This window comes from Staurois parvus, unplaced genomic scaffold, assembly GCF_062004578.1.
Source record: "Staurois parvus isolate SC_StPar_1 unplaced genomic scaffold, SC_StPar_1.0 ptg000025l, whole genome shotgun sequence".
Lineage (NCBI taxonomy): Eukaryota > Metazoa > Chordata > Amphibia > Anura > Ranidae > Staurois > Staurois parvus.
In genome coordinates, this window is record NW_028317821.1 from 18,395,618 (window position 1) to 18,422,251 (window position 26,634).

The window sequence follows — 26,634 nt, forward strand, 5'->3', positions numbered from 1 at the left end:
AAGCTAAAAAAATCAGCACTACATAGAAATAGGCTTCATGCACACAGGGTGTTTGCTTTTTTTCTCTGAATGCCAGAACTCATGGCAGGAGAAAAGCTACTTAAAAATACACCTAAAGCTGTGTGTTGCACACATGTTTAGGCACACCAAGTGTTTGAATGTTAATGGATCACATTGTTCATTGCCATTTATTTTGGCCACTGAAATACATTAGCGCTCAAAAGCGCCTAAACTTGTCAAGTGCTTAGATGCATTTAGGCATGTTCTGCTCTTCAGCTCTTCTCCTGAGAGGGGTTTTAATGTTGTTTTTTCAGCCTGTAAATGCTCCTCTTCTAATATGCCTGTAAACCCTATGTGTGATTAGGCACATAGGCTAACATAGAGGTGCTTTAACATGATGAAAAAATATATGCCAAACACCTTTAAATGTAGCTTTTATTAAGCCCATTGTGCACAAGGCCTTAGCTGTATTTTCAGAATGTAAACAGCTGGTAACAAAAAAAAATAAAACAACTCACAAAGAAGAAAGACAACAAAGAGTTTGGACTTTCTCCAGATATTTTGTCTTGCTTTTCTGTGCAGAGGCTTGCATTCACAGCTTCATTAAGAGAACCATCATATTTTCTATTACATGTTTTGTGTGTACCTTCATAGAGTAGATTTTGTTTTCTATGTAATAGTTTTCTTTAAAGGAGAACAAAGACTGGAGTAGCCTTGTTAGGTCTTTGTCATGTGAGAATGCTCCTCTTGTATCTCCACTTTAGCTTGCTGCTCACTGTTCATTATAATGGCACAATATTTGTAGTGGACAAAGAAGCTGCAGCTCTGGCACAGGTACACGGTAATTCTAGTTGTGGTTTTAGGAGATCAGCTAATAGTCATATTAGCAGCTCTTCCATATTCAGTGAGTGAAGCTGGTCAAACACTCACTGAATTTCTTTCAGTCAGCCCACAGATTCCTTCAACCAATAGATGGACAAACCTGTAGTTTCAGCTATTTTATTCTGACAGCCGACACCCACGGCTGTTAGAATACTTATTTATTTTATTCATTATAGACAATTATACAGCACTTTCAATTTACGCATTGCATCACATACACAGTATGCTATACATTCACATCAGTCCCTGCCCTCAAGGAGATTACAGTCTAAGAATACGCGAACAGTGCCTGCATCTGCATAAAACATACAATCACTTCCAGCGCTCAGAGCTCTGCCACAGCCACAGTGTACAGTGGACCATAGATGGCAAAGTTTGCATGGAAACTCACAAAGGTGGAAGATATAAAAAGGTGCAACACATCAAGAGACACATCCAATCTAGGAATCACGTAACCTGACTATGCTGGCGATCTGACGTGTTTCAGGGGTGCACCCCCTTTCTCAGAGATCTGAAGGGTAAGCACCCCCAAAACCCATCCGAAAGCCAGCATAGCAGTCAAGTTCCGCAATTCCTGGATTGGATGTGTCTCTTGATGTATTACATGTTTTTATATCTTCCACCTTTGTGAGTATCCATTTGTCTACATTTTTGCTTTCCAATTAATCTCTGATAATGCACCAGGCATTTGTGCCCTCCTGTGTGTTATTTTGCAGTGCCTGCATCTGTCTGGATGCAGACACTGTTTGGCTGACAATTTTCCACCTGGTTCCTCGAAACAAAAAGTCGAATTGAACGATCGACTTTCGTTGAGCTGGGTGGTACTGACGGGGGCACCCACGACTCAAATTTCAGACAATGCAGCAGAAATCGGCTAACATTCCAGTGTATGGCAGCCTTTATATTTAGAGATCTATATAGTTCTGATGTAAGAAGTTAAAAAAAAAAAAAAAAATTTAAGAAATGTGTTTTCCTTGACACTGGAAGCCTATTTATCCTTAAAACTTGTCATAAAGCACTATTTAAAATAGGTTTTAGAAAACATTTTACAGCTTTTGCAGGCTGTTAAACCTAATGTTCAGTAACAAGGCTGAGCATAGTTGATGGCTTTCCTGCCACATTTCAAACAGAGATTATCCGGAAAGTCCATCTGCCGACAGCTTGAAAGGTTCTGGCCAAAATCTGCAATTGAAACAAGCACATGAGGGTGTAATACTGTACCTGGTTTTGAGACAGTTCTGGCTCATGTTTAAAAGCCAGGCCTGATTTGATTAGTGATGTCAATGCTTCAGCTCCCCACTCTCTCATCCTGGAGTTCGGATGTTGGCAAACCTAGAAACAAGTAAAAAGGACATAGAAGTGTTTTTTGTTTTGGTCCATTGCTTATATTCTCCCACAAACCAAAAGCTCATGAAGCAAGCCTCGCCATAGCAGTTCCATAAAAACGTAATACAGCTGAACTCCATGCAGGTATAAAGACACAAATCAATGCAGTAATGTATTAAATAGAAACAAAAAAAATTGTTAAAGGGCCTGTTCACACCAAATTGCAGTGCGGGAAAGGTGCCTTTCAGCACGCGGGTGCAAATAAATTGTTAAAGGCACCCCAAACGCATCTCGAAAATGCAGCTTGTGTGGTTTGGTGCAGTGTGCTCTTAGAAAGCAGTGCTTTCACAACTTTTTTAGTGTTCCATTGCATTTTGCAGCCCATTCAAAATTACTGCAAAACCGTACCCCGTTTGAACTAGCTTTAACTGTATTTTTAAATGAGCACAAGTATCTGAATCCTTCTTGATATAACCCTCCTGTAACTCCCTTGTACTGCAGAGCCTGCACTAGCAGCAGTTCATTCTCAAGTGTCTGGCTGTGTTGTCTGGCAGGAGTGGGTGAGAATTGGATCCCTTGCATGGTTTGCATTGCTCCCTTTGCCCCGGGGGGCGGGGAGTTACTAATTATTCCCAGTCCAAATTCGATAGGAAACATTTGAAAACGTAAACTTTTTAATAATGATATACATAGTTTTGAGTTAGGAGTTTTAGTGCAACAAAGGTAATACAAGCAATACACATACAGAAGAATATTCAACACTCCACAGATGAAAAAAATACATGCATTAGGAAGCAACAAAGTGAATATGTATGGTTTATTTACTAAATCTTAAGGAAAGGTCTGGATATATTATCACCTAAAGTGCCCACACAAAACCAACAAGATATGACACTTTCTGGGTACTGAACAATGGTTAGGCAGTGTATAGACAGCACTGCATAGAGGACAAAGAGAAGGAAAAGGATTGTGAAAAAACATATATAGCCAATTGTATTCTCGCAATGTTCCCTATCCAATGTACAGTGCATATTTTGAAAAGAATTCAGTTAACATAAATGTATACTTAGACCTTGTTCACACCATACGTGTAGAAAATCTGATGGAAACCGGCATGCAGAGACGTCAGTTTATATCAGTTTTCATGCGCGTTTCAATGAATATACATGTTGCAGATTCCTGCACAGAAAAAAATCTGCAACGTGATACTAGTGTTGTGGTGTGATCAGGGCACAAAGAGAACAACAGATTTTGTTGTGACCTTGCAGAATGCGTGCAGAAGAACTGACAACTCTGCACTGGTGTGAACAAGCTCTCAGACTGAATTTTGGCAGCATTTAAATGTTTTAGGTGATCTTAAGGGCTTGTTCACACCATGGTGCAGAGATATCAGTTATTCTGCACACGTGCTGCACGGTCATAACAAAATATTTTTTTCTCTATGTGCCCTGTTCACGCCACAACACTAGTATCACGTGCATATTTTGTCTGTGCAGGAATCTGCCACGTGTATAAAACTCATTGAGCCATGTGAAATCTGTGAGTCAGTTTCCATCAGTTTTTCTGCACATATGGCATGAACGAGGCCTTAAATGAAGCTGGAATCTGTTCTAACTATTTACACAGTGAAAGACAATCTGCCTAGCTAATAACACAAAATAGTGGCTTAGTTAAAAGGGATTTCAATAAAATTTATAAGTAAATATGCATATTTCAGCAAATTATCAGAACAGAGGGCATTATAAATGACAACTCAACACAGTAGCTGGAAGGGAATATTTTAACCTTTGGGTGTCACTCTGGAGCCACTTTTTGCCAAAAGCATCAACTACAGCAAACAAATGTTCACACAGCTAAGTATCCTAAATACCTAACCTAGTATCTTTATTTCTGTACAGATATGGATAATTTACATACCTAGTTGTAAACGTTATTAGCTTGCCCACATGATGTTGTTTTTCAAGTTTAGTGGTCCTTTAACTAGTTGCCGACCGCAGATAGCCGAATGACGGCTGCACTGCGGCCGGCCAGTTCTGGGTGGACGTCATATGACGTCCTCCCAGAACGCGCTCTCCTGTGCGCCCCAGGGGGTGCAGCACCCCTATGACTACGAGCCTTTGCTCGAAACGCGTCAGTGATAGCTACAGCAGGTTGGACGCTTCACCGCCGGCGCCACGAGGGGCCCCGGCGGCCATCTTTGATTCATACCTGGGTCAGTATTTTTTTGCATGTTGGATTTTCTGCTATCCTGTGCCTCCAATAAAGATACCTGAGGATATTACACTATGTGGCCCTTTCTATTTATTTGAGTTCTGGTGGGAACCGGCCAAATCTACAGAACAGCTGCATCCATCCAGGTACCAGGCCATGAGGGATATGCTGACCAGATCTGACCAGACCAGGATGATGACACAGGAGGTCTAGTGATATTTTCATACAAATGCGCATAAAGATTGCGTATCTGGTGAGTGCGCAGTCTTTATATTTTATCACCTGATGGTCCTGTACATTGGACGTCTGAAGATCACCCTGGATCTTAAGAGCACCCCTTCATTGGACTGTTTTCACTCTCTTCACCTTATAGCCACCATCTAGTGGCATTATTAACTTACAGTCACTGTTTACTATTGTGTAATCATTCATTATTTGTTTAGTTATACAGCGCTGCACCTCCCTTTTCACATATATGCTATTGAAGGTTTGATACGGTGCCTTTTCTGGTGTACAGCCGCTGCTTATTATACAGTATCACATAAGCGCTCACTTATCTTTTGTTTTATCAGTGCCGCCTATCCGTGCCACCTCATTAGTACTGCCTATCAGTGCCCATCAGTGCCGCCTATCAGTGCCCATCAGTGCTGCCTCATCAACGCACATCAGTGAAGGAGAAAATTTACCTGTTTGAAAAATTTTATAATAGAAACAAAGAAACTTTTTTTTTTTTTTCAAATTATTTGCAATTTTTTTGTTTATAGCGCAAAAAGTAAAGCGCCCAGTGGCGATTAAATACCACCAAATGAAAGCTCTATTTGTGAGAAAAACATGATGAAAATTTCATATGGGTACAATGTTGCATGACCGCGCAACTGTCAAAGTGCGGCAGCGCTGAAAGCTGAAAATTGGCCTGGTAAATAAGGGGGTATGAGTGCCTGGTAGGCAAGTGGTTAAGCTTGCCATAAATATGATAATAGAAGTATAGAACATGCTGTCTGAATCCATCTGTCACTGCAATCTTATGCAATTACTACACAACCCTCCAAATTTTTTTACAGTATATACAATTTATCACATTAGCACACATATAGGGTTAATTTATCAAGGTCAGTCAGTAACAATTAAATGCCCAAGGTCACCGTAATCTTCACTAACATGCTTATATATTGGAAAAAAAAAATCATGCAGAACTAGTTTATGTCAGATGTACACAGTGAAAAAGAAGGAAAAGTCAAAAGTCAAAGATGATGCGCATGTGAAGCATGCCGTGCAAACGTACCTTCTGATCAGGTCAAGAGCAAGCACAGGAGAAAGATAGGACAGCCCATGAATACAGATAACAAGAAACAACATAACAACATGAAGGCATTGGAAGTTGAGTTACTAAAACTGGAAAGTGCAAAATCTGGTGCAACTGTGCATGGTAACCAATCAGCTTCTAACTTTAGCTTGTACAATTAAGCCTTGACAAAACAAAAAAAACCTGGAAGCCGATAGGTTTCTATGCAGAGCTGCACCAGATTTTTGCACTTTCCAGTTTTAGTAAATCAACCCCATAATGTACAATAGTGTATCCCTTGTGGTCTGAAACACAAGCAGAAATTTAAGCTAAATATTAATTACATTAATATTTACATTATCAACTAAAAGTAATCTCTCTGGACAGAAATAGTGAGCTGGTATTATGACCAAGGGTTGACATGCTGATCTTTTGCTACACTACATAGGGTCCTTTCACATAGGCGTTCAGTCAGTTTTTCAGGTTTAGCAAGGCTAAACCACAATGTATGTCTATGACCAGACTTCTGTTTACATTTGCTTACATAAGAGTCTGTTTACGTTCGCAGAAAAAAAAATGGAAAGGTTTGCATCTATTTTTGCAGACATAAACTGACGTAAACAGATGTTGCTCGCTTGCATCCATTCTTCAGCAAGGAACATATTTTTCATTCATACTTTTGTCTACCTATGATTTTTAATTTTTTTTTTTCAGCTTAAACAACAAACATGTGAAGTGAACTGAACTGAACTGAACCGAAGATGGATGTATAAACTGATGTAAAAGGATAGTTTTCATGTTTCTTTTTTAATCAGTTTTCATAAAGGAACTGATTGCACTCATGTGAAAGGACCCTTAGTGAGCCCATGATTTGGAACAAGCAAGTGTTTATAAGATGTCCCTGACATCTCCTATGCAGATAAGGTCACTAACTTACCAACATGAAAGAAGAATGAGAATTACAGCCTCAGAGCTTGCATCTTCAAGTGCAAATTGGCAATGATAGCTACTATTATATATTTCCTGACAATTTTTTTTTAGCATTTTTAACATTACAACAATACGAAATAATAAAAGGGTCAATAGCAACCTAGTAGCTAACTTTTTTTCCAATTCATATTTTATCTACTTTGCTTTTTTGATACATAGCACCAATCACTGTGCAAAATAAAAAAGTGAACCCATATCCCTTAATTATTGTAGGTTATGTATGTGTATGTAATGTGCATATGTATAAAAAGATGTAGTAGGTACTCTCAGGACTACCAAAAAAGACTATAGGTAATCAGTTTTAATACACCAAAGTTTCAGAAACCCGAGGCTGTGACTCACCAAAATGTCAGTATAATAAAACTATATAGCATTTACTTATGGTCTCTTTTGCAAGTCCTGAGAGGTCCTACTACATCTTGTTCTATATATCTATACCTATGTGAAAAACCTAAGCAGCGCTTTTTTGATCGAGTGCTGATACCACCAATGCAGGACTCTCAGCAGTACAACACCATAAATACTCCTCAATGCGTCTTGTAACCAGAGACCAGGTAGTCTTTTGCTTTGACTTTCATTTAAAGGAAGACAATTCATTATAGAATTCTGTGTTTATAGCACAAAAAAGCACTTTTTTACTGTGAATAATAATTCATAATGTAGGCACATGTTCAATTAATTGATATGAAGAGTGATTTTTATTGACAGATTCAAAGTGCGTAATCAGTTCCTAGTTTATGAACGTGCAATTTTTTGATATATATGATAATTTGTTGAAAGGTGTTCCGAAAGCTGAAATTTAAAGCGGTAGTAAACCGCACAAAAAAAAAAACAAAAAAAAAACAAATTGGGTCCCCCAGGCAGTTTAAGTCATAATGTGCTAGTATGCACCACATACTAGCACATTATGATAGACTTACCGGAACATGAAGCCCTCCAGCAGAGGCCGAGCAGCAAAGATTGTCACTCCTGCACACTTGCGTGGAAGTCATGGCCAGCAGCAAAAGTCCATTCAGAGCCCAGTGTACATACACTGGTGATGTCACCAGCTGCTGCCAAAGTAAATATATCCTAAATTGTGAATGTTTAGGAGGTATTTACTGAACTTATAGGTAAGCCTTATTATAGGCTTGCCTTTAGGTAAAAATAAACCACGTGAGTTTACTACCACTTTAATAATTAGACAGGCATCAATAAAAAGACAAGCTACAGGGAAAAAGAAAGCATTGTTTACCTCTATTAAATGTCCTGTTAAAGGCCTCCATAGAATTTCGATCCTGTGCATGTTCACTAATCCGGTCTCCAGCAACTTGGCTACAGCAAAGAGGGATGGTTCCTACAATCAAACATCCAGCTTATGAAATGATTCTAGTCAAGCCTTTCTCAAATTGCTTAACACAAAGGAACCATTTAAATAGCATTGATATTTCAAGGAACCAGTTAATCATTATACCTGTAGCTCACGGGACATCAGTGCGAATAGTAAATTGTAGACACAAAAATAAATAAAATAATTAGGAACAGGGTGCACCTGCATATTTGAGGGCTTCTCTATATAAGAATATTCTTTCAGTATTAATAAGGAAATAAAACAAATATCAATAGCATCCAGAAAAACAAAAATGCAGACAGTGAAAAATGTGGTGCTAGCTTGCATTTAGGGGAGTTCAGTGAAAAAGTGGCCCCTTACATTGATGGTTAGTGGAGATGTATCCTGCTAGACCAGTGGTCAGTGAAGAGCCCTACTTCACAGAGTGTTAGTGGGAAGAATGCTCCTTACATTGGCGGTAAGTATGAAGAATGCCCCCTTAAAAACGCCTAATAATATCATTGTGGCCAGACATTGCCCATTGCTTTAGGAAACGTTAGTAGCCTCTGAAGGAACCCTGGGGTTCCACAGAACCCTGGCTGAGAAAGGCTGTTCTAGTCTGACACTGAAAAGATTAAAAGCACATTAAGCCCACTCAGAATTTATTTCTCACTGATCTGATTACAGTACATTAAAAGCTAGTTGATTTGACTCAACTTCAACTCATCATTGCTTTACAACTGCTCAGCTGAATAAGCCAACCAATGCAATATAAATTCAAAGAAGGTAGAGCAGACTCTTGGAAAAAAAGTCTCTGTTATAGATAATGCATAAGGTGAAGGCAATTACATGAGGTCTCATTTATCCCAAGTGCTGAAGGGAAAACTTTCTGTGTACTCTGTGACAATTGCCAAGATCCTTCCAATCAGGAAAAAAAAATACAGCAAGAACTTGAATGGCCACACAGTAAAATGTTTTAGGCACTATGGATACAATAGTTTGGCTACTGTGTTAGATGCACTAGCAGATGAAGATGCATTAACAAATTGACAACAAACTCCAGTACACATTGCAGTTACAGCAACAGTATGTTTTTCTTTTTGAAGAAATGTTTTTCAAAATATATAAAATAAATAAAAGCTGATCATTGTAAGCAACCATCAATGGTAAATGGTTTGTCTCAACACTCAGAACTGATACATTTGTTGGACAGCTTGTTCTGTTGAAAAACAATAGACTAACTGGCAAGATCACTAGGTGAAAATAAAGGAAAGGAAGCCTAAAAAAAGAAAACTAGCGCAGGCATCACATCTAAGAATTGGTAAGCTGCAATATAATAATAATAATTATTATTATTATACAGGATTTATATAGTGCCAACAGTTAATAAATGGTTTCCTTTGGGTTTAATACCACTTTAACTGTCAAATGTCAGAACCTTTATGTTCAAACTTCTGACATTTGAGAATTAAATGATGATGTTGGTCTTAGTCTGGATGTTGACACCTCATGGGGAAACAAGGATCAATTTAAACACTAACAACAGATTTTCAGGCACCAAAAGCTGCCTACACTTCAGAGTTGTTGTACCTTTGAATAATTTTAGACTTAAAACCATGTCTGAATCTGACTAGCTGTTAAGGGGCAACAGAAACAATTCTAACTAAAAAAAACCTGACAAGGTGATATGATAAAACTTGAGCATTTCTGAAGAAATGCAAAATATAGTTTTGGAATGAAATCTCAGTCAACTTCAAATATCTTCTTAGTACAATCTGTAAAGGGTCTTTATTAGTTGTTTAATAAATGCAGTAAAAGTGCATGGCTTTCAGTGAAGACTCATAATATGTGCTTCATCTAATAGTTTAATATTCAGTACATAATCCTTGTGTTATCAGAACTCACATCAGTCATAGTACGTCTTCAAAATATCATAAAACTTTTAGATCAAATAAAATTCAAGATAAAAGGTTATTACTTGTTACGTGCTGGGAACAGAAACTCAGTTAACAGCTTTGATATCAATACTTATGAAATGACAGCATATGACAACACAAACTAAAGCTTTGAACACAAGCAGCGATTATATCAAGCCTGCTCCTCAGTTTTCTTACAATGACAATAATCTTCAAGCAGTAAAATGATTCCAAAGTGGAGTTTAATAAAAAGAATAAAATGTTACATCTTACTTAGCAGGGATAGTGAATCTACAAAAAAGGATTTTCCTGTTCATCTCCACATATTTCAAGCAAGCTGTAGCCAATGTGCATAATAACTCTTGCTGACAGTGAATAGGACTGTTGCCATGCCCAGCTTGCTTACGGGATCACTGCCAGTCATTTTTGGAACAAGGACTGATATAAGCTGAAATTAATATCAGGACAGGGAAATGTGCAAAAAGGTAAAGAGGACACATTTTCTTAAAGTTGAATCATTCCAGCTTAACACAATAGTGGTAAAACAAATCACATATTGCAATACTACATTAGACAGTAAGATCTGGCCTAATTGGCATTATTTAATAAGGTGCAAGGACCAAACAGGCTTCAATGGCCACTATCAAATATCAAGATCAGTTTTCATTTGTATGTTATGAGTTGAAGAAACTGAACTGTAAAAGCTGTGCCGGAAAAACAAGCAGAGGGAACAAGTCGTCAGTATCACCTCTGAGATAGAGGAACAGGGCTTTACTTCCTCATATCAGAGCTGCCCCCTGATGCTTAGTGATCCCAATGGTAGTAGGAGAATAATCAAGAAACCGTAGGTGTGCAGAAACTTGAGATCCACACACTGAAGAAGCAGAAGCAGGAAAATTCTTGCACTGCAAGTCTTCATATACAGCTTTCCCTCCAGGAAAGAGCAGTACAGGAGTGACATTACCAAATCTTACTCCAATTATGGTGAAACTAGCAAACTAAAGGAAGGTCAATATAAGCAGGAGAGAAACCCAGCACTGCAATTAACCTGGCTGAAATATGACATGCTGTTTTAAAGGACCAATCTTTGCAGTCCATTGTGCTATGTTCTTATGCTTACACTTATTTTGTTTACACTGCAATTTAAACAACTGTAAACCTAACACAACATAAAGATTTCCTTGCACATCTTTTATTTTTTTTTACTGGTTTGCACCCAACCTTTTTTCTCAATACTCTTCTTTTCACATTTCCTACAGTTCCCACTATTCCTAGCACACTTTATGTCTCTAGTAATTCAATCACAATTTACTAAAACTGTAGAGTGCAAAATCTGGTGCAGCTCTGCATAAAAACCAATCAGCCTTCAGTTCTTTTTTGTCAACGCTGAGCAAACTTAAATTAGAAGTGGATTGGTTATCATGCACAGCTGCACCAGATTTTGCACTCTCCAGTTTTAGTAAATCAACCCCAATGCCTCAGTTATTCTTTTTCACAGAAATTATTGGGAAGAATGCATGTAAGTGTTATGAAAGTCCCATGAATCGCTCACAATGCTTATACGTCAGCAAGCCCAGTAAAGACAATAAAGCAGCAAATAAAGTCTAAGTCTCACCTTGCTATTTCCATATGCCATGTCCATAGCCTCCAGAGACAATGAGCACAGGGCATTAATCATATGGTGTAGAGATACATCATCTAGGTATCTAGACGGAATATACAATGCCAATTAAATAAAACCTTTTACATCCAACCATTTATATTTAACCTATAAACTATAAATAATCTTGTATTTAAAGTTCAACAGTAACCAAAACTGATTTTTTCAGCTGTGTGGAAGAAAGTCAAGAATTTTTTTGCCATCTCTCCCTGTCATAAGACAGAAAATGGAGGTCACTTACTGAGAGCTTTCAAAAAGTCGTGAGAGGATGGTAGAGATTACAGGTAAATCGGTCATAACTGCAGTGGTTAAAACCTGAAAAGACAAGAGTGGAAATAGAAGAATAACATCAGACAGTCTTTAGTGAACAAAAACAGAGACACAGATGTAGTTTCAGGTACATAAACATTGGTGAATGACGTGTGTTTACTTAAAACCCAACCAGGGAGTTACCAGGAAAAAAAAAGGGTCTCACAGTGGAGATGAGGAGAGTGCTGGAACAAGGAGTAAGGTAAGAATTTTCCTCTATTGCTCCTCCTTTAGAGTGAAAGAGCATTTAGCTCTTGCAGTATGAGGGGCTTTAATGCTTGGGCATGCTCTATGTGGGTCATTTCAGAAAACATACTATGGGGTTGATTAACTAAAGGCAAGCAGACTGTTTACTTTGCCAGGAAAGTTTCAGTTTGCAAGGAGATTTACCCCAGAGCTTTGTAAATGAGATGACGGTCTGCTAACTTCTATCATACAATTGTGTGCAAACAAAAAAGCTCTTATTTTTCATTGCATGTGATTGGGTATTCTTTGCAAAATGAAATTTCATCACATTCACTAAGCTCTGGAGAAGTAAACAGTCTTTTTCCCCTTTAGTAAATACAGGGGTGTATTTCCAAAAGCAGCAAAGTATGACCAGCCAATCATCAATATGTAGGTGATCCAACAGTAAAAACTCACTGTGCTAGGACCTTCCACTGCTCTCCCTGGCTTCAGTGCCCCACCACTGCTGGGCTTCAATCCAAGGATCCACACCAAGTGCTAAAATACATAAAACTATTTTAAATACACGATAAAATGCCAGCAACAAAACCAACACACAATTTGATTACCACATATAACTCAAGCTTTAATTTAAACTAGGAACTTGTAGTCCCATAGTTACTACGCAGTCTTTATCCTTAAAACCATAACTTGAAACTGATTGGAAATCCACGCAGAATTCTCTTGCAGAGACATCAGTTTACATCAGTTTTCACTGGCGTTTCAGTGAGTTTTTATGCACGTTAACATTAGTTTTCATGCTCTTCAGTTATGTGCCCTATTCACAGCACAGTGTTGATGTCACATCAGTTGCAGAAAAAAATCTGCATGTGATACTAGTGTATCAAAACCATAACCCATATATGAAGGCTTGGGTGGGTTATGGTTTCGATTTCTTCTTCTCTGTATCTGTCCTTATTTTCACCTTATCTTGTATATGCGCTTGTGCACGCTATATTTGCACGTGTATCCTCATACGTCCTAATCCTTTTGATTTACAATTTTATAATCTAATATGTATTTTAATACATATCTATTATGTGGTTCCTATATTGACCACTAACTTCACATATTATATATTATATATATTTAGGTGCAACCTGAAAACCCACCTCTTCAGGGAAGCCTACCCCACCCCCTGCTAATTGCCGACCTCCAACACTCTTCCTACCACTCCATCCCCCACAGCTATCTCCTCCTGTGCCACCATCCCCTCCCTCCTAGATTGTAAGCTCGAAAGAGCAGGACCCTCGAACCCTTCGTGTATCACATTGCATTGTTTTCGTACTGTCGCATGTTCTGTCTCCCTTTGTAATGTACAGCGCTGAGCGAACTGTTGGCGCTTTATAAATACTGTTTAATAATAATATAATAATAATGTGGGCACGAGTATTTCCCTCCAATCCCATTATATGTGAACCATTACATTTATTGTTTATTTGTCATAGGAATATTGATTTTATAAGCGTTTTACACCACTATTTATTTATATAATTATGTCCTCTGTTGCAGTATTCTTTTTTTATCATTTGTTCAATCATTTATTTTACGATTTAATTTTGCATTATGATATTTCCATTTTTATTACTGTTTATTATACCTATGTGCCAGCAACGCTGGTTGAGCAATATGGTTTCCGGATAAGATCCTTTAAAATGTGTCCCTTTTAAGTTTAGCCACGTCCCCTGCAGCTGTCCCCGCCCCTACGTCCTCTATTTAGATAGCCACCCCTGCTGGCCAATCAGGTCTGAGGAAGAAGATGCTGCTTCGAAACGCGTTACCGCCCACCCACGTCATCATGTTCCTTCGCTGATGTCACGTCCGCCCCGGCAACATTTGCAGTCCACGCTGGTCCCCTACGGCGGTCGGCGCTTCAGGATACCCTCCCTGTCCACATCGAAGGCATGGACACCGCTTGCCCTCTGTTTCCTCCCGGGAGCCTGGACTACATTTGGTGATATGCTCTTTTTAATTTTTCTTCCTGCGAGTTGCCAATTGTCGTTTTTACCAATAAAACCGTTAATTTATTGCTGCACTTAGCGCCCCTCTTCCTTTTTTTTTTATGTACAGAGTTCAGCTTTGCTGTAAGGGTGCTGCCGCTGATGCCGCTTCTTGCTTATGTACTCTCATTGTGAATGCTAAAGGTCTCCCACATGGACTTTTAATGGAATTTATGGACTTTCATGTAGTTCCATTATACCTCTCCAGCTCCAAATTTCTATACATTTTGATGAAGCCCAGAGCCCCTGAACAGCAGTAAATCATAAAGCAGAACTACATCCATCAATTTAACATTTTCAAAAAACAGTTACATTCCAGGAATGCCGGGATTGACAACTGTCCCATTTGTTTGTATCCTCAATCAAACTGTCAAATCATCAAATGACTGGTGTCATAACTGTTCACATGTGCAGCACCATGGCAGTTGCAGATCAAACAGAAGCAGCTTCCTTGGCTGTAACGGATAGGAGGGTTTAAATTCCGCTTTAAGGCTGTCAGCAGATTGACCTCTACATATTTGGCAGTGCCTAAAATTGGAGAACAACTGAGCATGTGCACAGCAGGCTGAGACAGTGTATTACTGGATTTTGAACAGTATAGGCACTTATAACTATTTAAAACATTAAACAATAACTGCAAAAGGGGCCAGTCTGAAGTGATCTAGCAGGACTTAATTTTCTGACTAAAGTTCCACTTTAACCTGATCAGGACTAGCCCCGGATCCTCAGAGTTCCAGCAAATATCTGTGTTAGTCTCCCAATCAAGCCCTGTGTCTCTGTGAAGCCCACTGGATTATAGGTTCAGGCTGTATATGGGGGCTTATTTCCTAAAACATGGGGTGACAAAGATTCTACTTATAGTCATGTGAACAACTTTTATAAAGTAGTCATGAAACCTTACAATGGTATAACTACGTTACCTGAAGTGTTGCAAGTACTAGCTGCCAGGATGTCCCCAGGTATCCACCATGGCAATGAGCTAAGTTAAGCAGTGTCCGCATACACTGGATATTCTTAGCAGTAAGCTGTACAGAAACAAAATATAGTAAGACAGTTTTTAATTGAAGGATCAAACGCTTTTTACCACCTAATACTTGCATAAAAACAGAAGAGAGAAAACAAATAAATGTACTCTACCATAACAGTTCCTTGTGGCTGCAGAGCTAGAGGCTGACCAACGGCTACTACTTGCTGATGTGAATCACTAGAGGGACTAATCATCTGTACATTCTGCCCCTGGATTGAATAAGCTATGGAAAACAGCAAAAGAAAAAAACAAATACAATGGAAATAATACTACTTACAAAGTGTTATTTCTGCGTGTCAACGGATATGTAGAAGATGAGCAAGCTTTTGTAACACAATTTTACAGCAGCTCATGTCTATCCACTTTGAGAGTTCCTTTATACCTGGTTCACACTAATGCGATTTCAGATGTGATTTAAATCACACAGAATCACATGGCAAGGGAAATCACATTATTTTCAATGGCGTCTGTTCACATCAATGTGATTTAGCATGGAGATATTTTGGAAAAGGTTCCTGTACTACGATTCCAGTGAAATTTTGACCCCATAGAATATATAAACCTTATCAAAATTGTATCCAAGTAGCACTATATAATCGCAATGAAAGTCAGATCAAAATTGTGTTGCAGCAGTGTGAACCTAGCCTTAGCCCAAGTACAGACTGCAGTGTCTTCTGCTTCTTTCTGTTACAATGTATTACTGCAGGCAAAAAATATAGCAGTATTTCATGATTAGAGAAAAGCTAAGCAAGTCATACAAAAACTGGTTCTGATGACTAAAATAAACATTTCTGACGATGTACAAAATATCTGCCAATTCACTGGAGATTTTTTATATTTTACCTAAACAACACAATTAAAGCCCAACTCCAGCCAAAAATGTTTTCATTTGAACTTTTAATAGGCTAGGGAATAATAAATACTTCCGTCAAGTTTGCATTTCTGCCCAGCACCCAACTGGGAAGCTTTCATCTCACTTTCTGTTCTTGTAAAAGCAGGGAAAAAAAATGCAGGAAGCAGTTGTCACTTGGACAGAAAGACAAACAGTAATAATCTGACAGAGGTTCTAATCCTTCCCCATTTTACTGGGGAAAAAAAAAAAAAAGAAGTGTTTTGTTGTAGTCTGTGTCCCCACTGCAGAGACTGCCATTGTATTATGTCCTGGCCAGAAGCAAGGGGAAATCTCTGCAGTGGGGACACAGACTGTAAATTAAATCTTTACAATTTTTCTATCCCAGCCCTCGAACTTTCCACTGGCCCGCTCACATTGGGCGATTGGAAATAAGGTGGGGGCAAGCAACACCGGGACTAGGGGTGTGTGGAAGGAGTGGCGGTGGGGGCGGTGACAAGCAGCTTTCAAGCTCTTGCATGGCTTTCAATGAAGCAGCTGAAAGTCGCGGGAGGGAGAGGGGGAGAATCAAGTTCCAGCTGCTTCATTAAAAGCCATATAGCAGATGACTGCTTGTCACCGCCCCCTTCGCTGCACAGATCATCCCCCAATGTTCCGTTTCTTTTCCTCCCCCTATCCTCCACACTAATAGGAGAAGAGGGGAGAAAGGCTGGATCTGCTCTGTCTCCCCTGTGCCTCTGAAGCTGCACGGACTTGAGTGTGAGCGGGAAATTGAACACAGAGTAGCAGACAGCTGTGATGCTTTTAACTGAGCATGCGAGTCCAACCTCCCTCCCTTCCACCCACCCCTCCCTTCCACCTCTTCCTTTCTCCCTTCCACCCACCCCTCCCTTCCTTCCTTCCACCCTCCCTTTCTTTCTCCCTTCCTTCCTTCCACCCACCCCTCCCTTCCTTCCTTCCACCCTCCCTTTCTTACTTCCTTCCTTCCTTCTACCCACCCCTCCCTTTCTTCCACCCTTCTCTTCTTTCCACCCCTCCCTTCATTCACTCCTTCCATCCACCCCTTTCTCTCTTCCCTCTGATCCTTCCACCCCTCCCTCCTTTGCACCCACCCTTCCGTCGCTCCTTCCTGTGCAGTTTTTTTTTTTTTTTAGGAGCCTGTAAGGTATTGCACCCACAGTCAACAGATCACGGGTGCAATTTCAGGCTCCTGCATACTGTCCGTGTAGCTGTCTGCCCATACCTCTGATACGGGCAGGCAGTTACTGAATGACAGGAAGATCAATGAACTACCCAGAGTGCTCATCAGTGCCCTGACAGGATACAAGCCATCAGCTGCAAAGGCTGATGGTACTTGTAGATCACATAACTCTGAATGAATGACATGGCCGTGCGGGTAGAGCTCTGCATGGCCATGCTCTTTTTTTGAATTGTGACAGCGGGTGCGGGGAGAAGATCCCCTGCCTGCTGTCACAGAGAGGTGGGGTCAGGGGAAGAGCAGGCAGATGCTGAACAGGTTACATGTTATACCCTAAATATGAGTGTAACATGTTCACAAAGGTGAACTTATCCTTTAAAAGCCACTGGTCTGGGATACACCATAGTTTAAAGTGGAACTAAAGACAAATCATTTTTCATTTTGAGGGTTATAACTCTAGTAAAGATTTTTTTTTACCACCTGTGTCCAACTGGGGAAATTTCTCCTCACTCCCTGTCACATAGCCACAAAGGGAAGTGGGAGAAAATCCCTACAAAGTGAATCCTTGGGTGTCACCAAAACTAGTTTTCCCTTCTATCCCTGTTATGGTGACAACTAAAATTTGGGATTTTCTTTAACTTTCACTCCCAGTGATAACAATCATCAGGAGAAATCCTAAAGAGAATGAATCTGCCTAATGGGGACATAAACAGTAATGAAACCTGCCCGGTGTTCTAATCCCTACAAAAAGAATGCCTTTATTGATACTTTAAGTATGTATGAGGTAAAACACGTATGCAGAACTAATGTAAACATAAAAGAATATGGAGTTTAGAAATCATAGTTTTCTTACTTTTGTTGCTTAGAGCAGCTGATGAACTGTTCAGCACAGTGAGGGCATAGTGTGGTGGTAAGGAACCTTTGCAAATAGCAGTAATGAAGGCGTCCCTTGGTGTTACAAGCCCCAACTTTCCACAAAGAGCTGCCATGGTCATTTCAGCTTTCAAGATGTTTTCTGTAGCCGCCTCATCCGTGCTGTAGCAAAAGAGATGATTCTGTGTTCAGTCAGTGCAAGCAATGAGTCTATTTCTGCACTTAAAGCATGACATGAAGAACTTAAACATAGCCACATTACCACAAATTAAAAAAAAAGTTTTTGTGCTTCTCTTGTAGACCAGGGGTCTTGAATTAAAATTTACGTTGGTCTATTTGGTAAATTTTTCTTCCGGCAGAGGTTTGAATCTCATGCTTGCACTATAACACATCACAGTCCCCCCTGTATATCAGCGTCCTCACCCCCCCTCCCCCTTCACATCACAACCTCCCCTTTACATCAAAGTCCACAGTACCCCTTTACAGTTTAAAGCAGTCCCCCAGTGTCTTTAGTTCCCCTTCATGTCACAGTGCCCCTTTACATTGCAGTCCAATTCACATCACAGTGTCCCATTGAACATCACAGTGTTCCTTGCAGTCATAGCCTCCCCCCCAAACCTCCTCCCTGTCCCCCTTTCATTTGCAGCCTCCCCTGTACAGTCCTACCAGGGCAGAGGCACTTCACAGCCTAGCTATCGTCTCCCGTGTCTCCCACTCATCCTCACAGCGGTTGGGGGCGGGAGGTGCTGTAGATCTGGATGGAAAGCGGGAGCTGACCAACTTATTATGTTAATAAGCGGGCGATTACCTACTTGTTAACTTGAGAGACTACTGGTAACAACCAAAATTTGGGATTTTCTTTCACTCTCGATGATAATCACCAGGATACATAGAGAAGGTGAATCTTCACAATGAGGACACAGAAAGCAATAAAAACCTGACAGGGGTTCTAGTCACTCATTTAAAAAATGCATTTAGCTATACTTTAAAGAAGAGACGTTGCATTTGCCCAGAGGTGATGCAATTAGGCCCAAAGTGAGGAAAGGCCTCTGTACTCACACTCCCAGGCAAGTGATGATGAAAATTTCAGGAGGTCAAAGGTTAGAAGTCATTGTAGACAGGTGGGGGAAATTGACCAGAGATTCAGGTGGTGGCCTTTTTACACCCAGTCATGTTACTGACCTGCTGCCAATTACCCTAATTAGCTGCAAAATATTTTTTCAAGCTCTTCCTAGTTAGTACCACTTACTTTGCCAGCTTTTTCCTGCCCTGTCCCAACTCTTTTGAGATGTGTTGCTGCCATCAATTTTCAAAATTGCCTTTTTTTTCTAAAATAGTACATTTTCTCAATTTAAACATTTCATGTTTTCTATTTTTAAGTGTGAACAAAATATAGGGTAATATTTGCAAATCATTGCATTCTGTTTTTATGTAGATTTTACATAGCGTCCCTACTTTTTGAATTGGGGTTGTAGGATTTACAATAAAAAACACTATACAAAATGCTAAAAAAAAAAGAAAATAAAAAGGAAAACACGGAGGTCTGTTAAATAGACAATGGAGAGATGAAAAATGGAATCAAAAGGTAGTCAGCCCTAAAGCTTATTCCAATTATGTTGTATTAAACAATCCTTGTTAAAAAAAAGGAAAAAAAAGAAAAAAAAAAGCTTTTGCTCACAATGCAAGTGAATAGGTCAGTTGATTTGCTGAAAACAATGGACCTCTCTGTGTGGGTAATATCTTTTCTCAAAAGTTGTTAATTCTGAGCTCCAGGAATTCAGCCACATTGTAAAATGTTCTGGATTACTAGGGATAAAGTCCAACAAGGTGCACTGATCACTTTATTTTACAACTTTTTTTTTTTTTTTTACTGAGCACCATGAGTACAGCTATTGCGATGCTTCCAGATCTCCGATGCTAGACCTTCTGGTCTCAGCTCCTGCAGCATCACATGAAGCCACTGTGCCCACCCCTTCCCTCCTCCTGTCCAATCACAGAGCACTTTGGATTATGTGAACTCATTCACAAAATACAAAGGCTTCAGTGAATGAACAGTTGTGCGGAGGGGCAGCAGACATGCTGTGTTTTGAAAAGGCAGCACCTGTCCTGTCAGAGCACTGGGAGTATAGTGATAGCTACACTTCTGGATCCCCATAAAACTGTCAGCGGTAAATTAAAGAGATAAGTTCACAAGGTATAATGCACCTCATTGGACTTAACTCAAAGTATAGCAGCACATATTGCAAAGTGGCTAAATTCCTGGAGTTCAGCTTTAAGCATGGAATTAGTTGTGATAGTGGCTATTTATCCAGCTTCTACTGGCCAATGTACAAATTTAACAAAATAATAAAGGAATGTAGTACAGCTGGAATTACACGTTTGGTAAACATTATGGGAAAGTACTGTGCTTGTGCCTCATTTAAAGAGGGCTCTCTTTACCACAGCTGTAATCCACTAAAGCAGGGACTATACATGGGGTTTGATAAACTGTAGGGGGAAAGTATTATAATTGTGCTTAACCTGAAGTGGGCTCTCTTTACCACAGCTGAAATATAGCAATTCAGGAACTATACACAGGGTTTGATAAACCCTATGGGGAAACTATTGTGCCTGTGCTTCATTTGAAGTGGGCTCTATTTACCAAAGCTGGAATGTAGTAAAGCAGGAACTATATACAGGGTTCACTAAACTCTACAGGGAATGCAAAGGGCAGTAAACACAAACCTTTAAAAATTCTGAATGCAGCTGGACATGTGGTATTACCAACTATCTATGGCCCTTTGAAATATTTTCTTTGAATGCTTGTGTTATCCACCCAGCACATTCTCCTTAAGAGCTAGTAATTCTATAATGTACTGCCAGTTTGTCTAAGTTCAACCCAAGGTGAAGAGAACACCCACACACACAATGCTTCCCAGTAGTGCCCGACCAAGAGATGCATGAATGGCTTATTATGCAAGGTGTGACCTGCAGTAAGGATATATGAAGAATATATCTGATAGTAATGGAAGCAAACAGAAGATCCCTTTTAGGTGGTGCTCACAATTAACAAATCATATCCTTTCAGAAGGATATGACATGAGCAGCCTACGGGTGACTTTGCTTGACTTGCCATATATCCATGGGGATAAATATATATTATTGGTTAGTGGCTCTATTGGTATACTTAACAAGTTCACCTAGGATCACCAGGCTTCCAACAAACACGCAAATGTCTGAGAACAGCAGCAGTTACTGCTGCTATATCTCCCTCTCTTTTTGTTTTATAAAAGGTTTTTATTGCTATACATATAAGTTAGTACAGAATAATGACACAAAGATGAACATCTCATAGTAATATATTAACTATACATAGCATGGAGGAAACAATCCAGTTGGTGAGTGTGTAGTTTAACAGACATAGCTATATCTACTCAACCCTCATTGACTGTTCTTTAACCGCTTGTCATCCACCCACAGACTGTTAGGAATAAGCACTAACACACGAAACGCGTCAATCGTGCTCTTTTCACCCACTGTACAGTGCACTGCCTTTGGATTTTTATCTGTTAATTAAGATTAAGTTTGGCGCGCAGACGTCTGGTATTTCTCTTCTACTTCATCCGCTCACAGTAGATGCACTGCGAGCAGGCAGCTGCTGTAGGCTGGGTGACGTACTGGTATTTAGCAACCTTTCTTCTCGGTTTCTGCTGACCCGTGCTGTGATTGGACACAGAACAAGTCTAGCAGCGGATTTCACTCACACGGAGTTCTGCATTTCCAAAAACACAGAACTCTGCGTACAGGAAACAGCGATCTGCCTGTTTCTTCTCCCTGCAAAGTTGGGAGAAAAACAGACAGACGGTAAAGTAAAAGTGACATATATTACACACATTACACATTGTTAGGCACACAGTAAACGCCTTGATTGGCCCTAGATGTTAACCCCTTCCCAGCCAGTGTCATTAGTACAGTGTCAGTGTACAGTATTATCACTGATCACTGTATTAATTGATGTCAGTGTACAACCCTTCCAGATAGTGTCTCTTCACCCGAACAAAGTCACACTATAAGTCGCTGATCACTGCCATTATGGTATAGTGCCACAGCTTCCAGTATATATACAATAGTTTGTAGACAAACCAGGTAATATACATTTAATGGGATTTGGGTTTTTTTTTACCAAAGACGTGTAGCAGAATACATTTTGGTCTAAATTTATGAAGAAATTAGATTTTTTAATTGGATATGTTTTATAACAGAAAGTAGAAAATATTGTTTTTTGTTTTTTTTTCAAAATGCTCAGTCTTTTTTTGTTTGTATAATAAAAAAATAAAAAACCCAGCGGTGATCAAACACCATCAAAAGAAAGCTGTATTTGTGCAGAAAAAAAATGATAAAAAAAGTCATTTGCATACAGTGTTGCATGGCCACATAATTGCCAGTTAAAGTAGCACAGTGCTTAATAGCAAAAAATGCTCTGGTCAGAAAGGGGGTAAAACCTTCCACAGCTAAAGTGGCTAAATGGTACCTCAGATGGATAACGAAGAAAGTCAGTAGGTTTTAACTTGAATATAATAAGCAACAAAGAAAGAAATTAAGTTAGCACTATGGAAATAAACATAACCATAAGTTATATCTGCGTGTTCAACTTTCTGTTTCTATTCCGCCAGCTTATTTTGACTGTACTGTTTTTCTTCTTCTTAAATAAATACTTTACAAACAGTCTAAAATCCTGAACCATGTTAATTATTAATAACTCTTACTTCATGCAAGACTTTTATTGTATCCTTTGACTGTACCCATCAAAACCTTATGTTTTCAACATTTCTGGGACATTCTCCAGCTATACAAGTCAGTATATACAGGCAGCCCCCAAGTTACAAACATATGACTTGTACTTAAGAACGAGGCAGTGATGTCACACTGGTCCTGGAAACCACATGGTAGCCATCTTGCTGCTCACTGTATGCTGCCACCTATTGTCTGGTGGACCTGTCAGCAATCCCACATCACTGCATGGCCAGTAAACTTTTCCCTATGTGATCCAAAACTTAAAAATAATTTACCTGTTCCAACTTACATACAAATTCAATTTAAGAACAAACCTACAGAGCCTATCTTGTTCATAACCTGGGACTGCCTACATACTGGTATGACATTGTTAACTACTTTTTTTTTAAAGTCTTTAAGGCTGATAGGATCTGTGTATATCCATTTCATCACAATCATTTTTCATGCATAATTCTAAAGCGGTCTATGGATTGCTTGTGAACCTGTCCATAACTACTGTCTTCAATAATGTCCAATAAGCAAGATACTGGGTTGCAAACATTTGGAAACCTAAAGCTATCTGTGATGAAATCCGTACCTTTTGACCAAAGGGCTTAATCTTTCCATAAGACTAAACCATATGGGAGAAGGTAGCTTCAGTTATCTGGCATTTACAAAAGATCAGATTATCCCTCTTCCTTATCTTATATAGTCAGATAGTAGTATATTGTGCTTAGGGGAGATAAACTATATTGCCAAAAGTATTGGGACACCCCTCCGAATCATTGGATTCAGGTGTTCCAATCACCTTCATGGTCACAGATGTATAAAATAAAGCGCCAAGGCATGCAAACTGCCTTCTACAACATTGTGAAAGACTGGGTCACTCTCAGGAGCTCAGTGAATTCAAGCGTGGTAACGTGATACGTTGCCACCTGTGCAATAAGTCCCTCCATGAAATTTCCTGGCTACTAAATATTCCACAGTCAACTGTTAGTGATATTATAACAAAGTGGAAGCAACTGGGAACAACAGCAACTCAGTCACAAAATGAAAGAGCGGGGTCAGCGTATGCTGAAGCGCACAGTGCGCAGAAGTAGCAGGTAGCAAGAGTCAATAGTGAATGACCTCCAAACTTCATGTGGCCTTCATATTAGCACAACAACAGTGTGTAGAGAGCTTCATTGAATGGGTTTCCAAGGTCAAGCAGCTGCATGCAAGCCTTACATCACCAAGTGCAATGCAAAGTGTCAGATGAAGTGTTGTAAAGCACGCCGCCACTGGACTCTAGAGCCATGGAGACTTGTTCTCTGGAGTGACGAATCATGCTTCTCTGTCTGGCAATCTGGTGGACATGTCTGGGTTTGGTGGATGCCAGGAGAACGGTACTTGCCTGACTGCATTGTACAAGTGTAAAGTTAGGTGGGGGGGGAGGGTTGGGGGGTTATGGGAGTTTTCAGGGGTTGGGTTGGCCCCTTAGTTCCAGTGAATGGAACTCTTAAGGCGTTAGCATACCAAGACATTTTGGACAATTTCATGATCCCAACTTTGTGGGAACAGTTTGGGGATGGCCCCTTCCTGTTCCAACATGAATGCGCACCAGTGCACAAAGCAAGGTCCATAAAGACACGGATGAGCGAGTTTGGGGTGGAGGAACTTGACTGGCCTGCACCTGGCCAGTCCTGACCTTAACCTGACAGAAAAACTTTGGGGTGAATTACAGCCGACACTGCTAGTCAGGCCTTCTCATCCGACATCACCAATGCACTTCTGGAAGAATGATCAAACATTTCCATAGACACACTCCTAAACCTTGTGGACAGCCTTCCCAGATGAGTTCAAGCTGTTATAGCTGCAAAGGGTTGGCCAACTCAATATGTGCATGTCAAGGCAGGCATCTCAATACTTTTGGCAACATAGAGTATATCTTATTTGTATCATTTTATCTTTGGAGGATATGACAGTATCCAAATAAGTAGTTAGAACTTCTGTCCCAGCCTCCTCATAAAGCTTAGGTATAACAGTATGGCATCTGTCTCATCTGTGATGAAAAGTGTTGGCCCTGATGTGAGTTAAGGAAACACAATATCTATTCATTTAATCTGTTCCAAGGATCTGAAAGAGATTCAAGCTTATTAGTAGTCAAAGTGACTTCCTGTAGACCAAATTGTTCTGCAGCTGCATGTTTAATTTGTGTATATCTATAACACCAGGAATCTCATTCTGCTTTCCCAATTCCTCAAAAGATTTAAAGGTGTTCTTAGTATACTGTATAACTAATATGCATATTTTATTCCACATTTGACCCATCTAAACCTGTCTGTCAAGTTAGAAACATCCTCCAAGTAAGAATTAAACCATAAATAAGTACTGGGATTACACTTTTCATCACTTCAATGGGGTGCCTGAGATCAGATTGAACGCATATAAAAATATTTTTGGGTGACTGAAAAACCTTCCTCCTCTCTGTGCGAGAATATTCATCCAACTGAAAGAGTTTATGAAGACTTTGTAAGAAGTAACAAATTAGCTGCCGTTGTTGTCATGGAAGCATCACAATTATGGATATATCAGTTGGGATGCTAATCTATCCTTAAATCTGGCAGTGCTAGTCCTAGGACCCTTGGTAGTTGGTAGTTGCAGGTTTTCAAGTGAAATTCACAGTGCAGAAGCTACCCATAGGAAGGCAATGGTTGGAGAATTAATGGATTGGAAAATCTGTTTGATAACGTAAATTGAAGTGTTCGAGAGTACATAACAAAAAGATCATTTTAAGGAGGTTTATTTGGCCCAAAAAAGTCAAGAGGAGATCTTTATTTCATTACAAATTTTGAATATTTGAACAACTGGTGTCAAGTTATTATCTATATATGTAGACAGAATAAACTGTAAAATTATACCTAAATATTTGAGCTTATCATGGGAAACATAGAGGGAACATCCATTTCTCTTATCAGTGGGTAAAGTTAATTACTTAGTCCAGCTAATTCTAGCTGCTGTATCTCTAGGCATGTCCCAGATGTCATTTTGACAGCCAGGGATTGCCAGTACAGGCAGTGATTGAGAACAGGCGGGGAGAGGGAGAGGGTGTGCTATGTACGCCTGTGTACTTCAATTCAATTTTTAAAGGCATACGCAGCATGCTTAATGCCTGCAATAGGTTAAACACAATAGACATGCTTTGACATTTTTTTTTGCATTTAAGCAGGACTCCAAGCAGACAAAAAAAAAATCAAAAAAAAAAAAATCAAATTTAGGGAAGGTAAAGCTGACAAGTTAATACCTTTTTAATTGTATATTGTTCATGGCTTCTTTATCCTACAGAGATTATAGCCTTCCAGCTAAGGGCAGCAAACTGGTAGTCCTCTTTTTCCCTGTAATTCCGCCAATCACAGGAAAAACAATGAAAATATCCTTGGATCAAGAATAGTTTAAGATGGGAAAATATTACAATAAAAAGTAATAGAATGGAAACACGGCTAAATTTAATGTCAAACTTGTATACATTAAAATATTTCTGGAGAATACATTTTTTATACAAGTCAGGGGGAACTGAATACTAGCAGAAAACTATAATGGAAGATAGGCCACATAGCAGTAGGAGAGTGTTACAACAAATTAGGACACAGTGCATTGTTTTTTTGTTTTTTTTTATTGAAATACCTAGCATTTTTATTTAAAAATGTGTTTTCTACTCACAGTTGAGTTTACTGTAAAGCTTCAGTTCTGCTATAAGCTCACATTTACTAATACAGTAAAAACATTATGGGTCCCAGTGTTGTTGATTATTTTTTTTTTTTTATTTACTAACATGCCTGTCTTCT

At 39.4% G+C, this 26,634-nt stretch overlaps 1 protein-coding gene across 2 annotated transcripts in view; it reads right to left on the bottom strand.

Annotated features, from left to right (window-relative positions):
- MON2 (MON2 regulator of endosome-to-Golgi trafficking) overlaps positions 1 to 26,634 on the bottom strand; it is a 167,628-nt gene that overhangs the window by 84,558 nt on the left and 56,436 nt on the right. For both annotated transcript variants that reach the window (XM_089652121.1, XM_089652111.1), the window contains exons 14-21: positions 18,039 to 18,220; positions 15,248 to 15,360; positions 15,031 to 15,135; positions 12,528 to 12,608; positions 11,818 to 11,891; positions 11,532 to 11,622; positions 7,926 to 8,027; positions 2,104 to 2,214 (exon numbers count right to left, since the gene is read on the bottom strand). In XM_089652121.1, the coding sequence (XP_089508247.1) occupies positions 2,104 to 2,214; positions 7,926 to 8,027; positions 11,532 to 11,622; positions 11,818 to 11,891; positions 12,528 to 12,608; positions 15,031 to 15,135; positions 15,248 to 15,360; positions 18,039 to 18,220 (859 nt within the window). The remainder of the gene's footprint in view (positions 1 to 2,103; positions 2,215 to 7,925; positions 8,028 to 11,531; positions 11,623 to 11,817; positions 11,892 to 12,527; positions 12,609 to 15,030; positions 15,136 to 15,247; positions 15,361 to 18,038; positions 18,221 to 26,634) is intronic.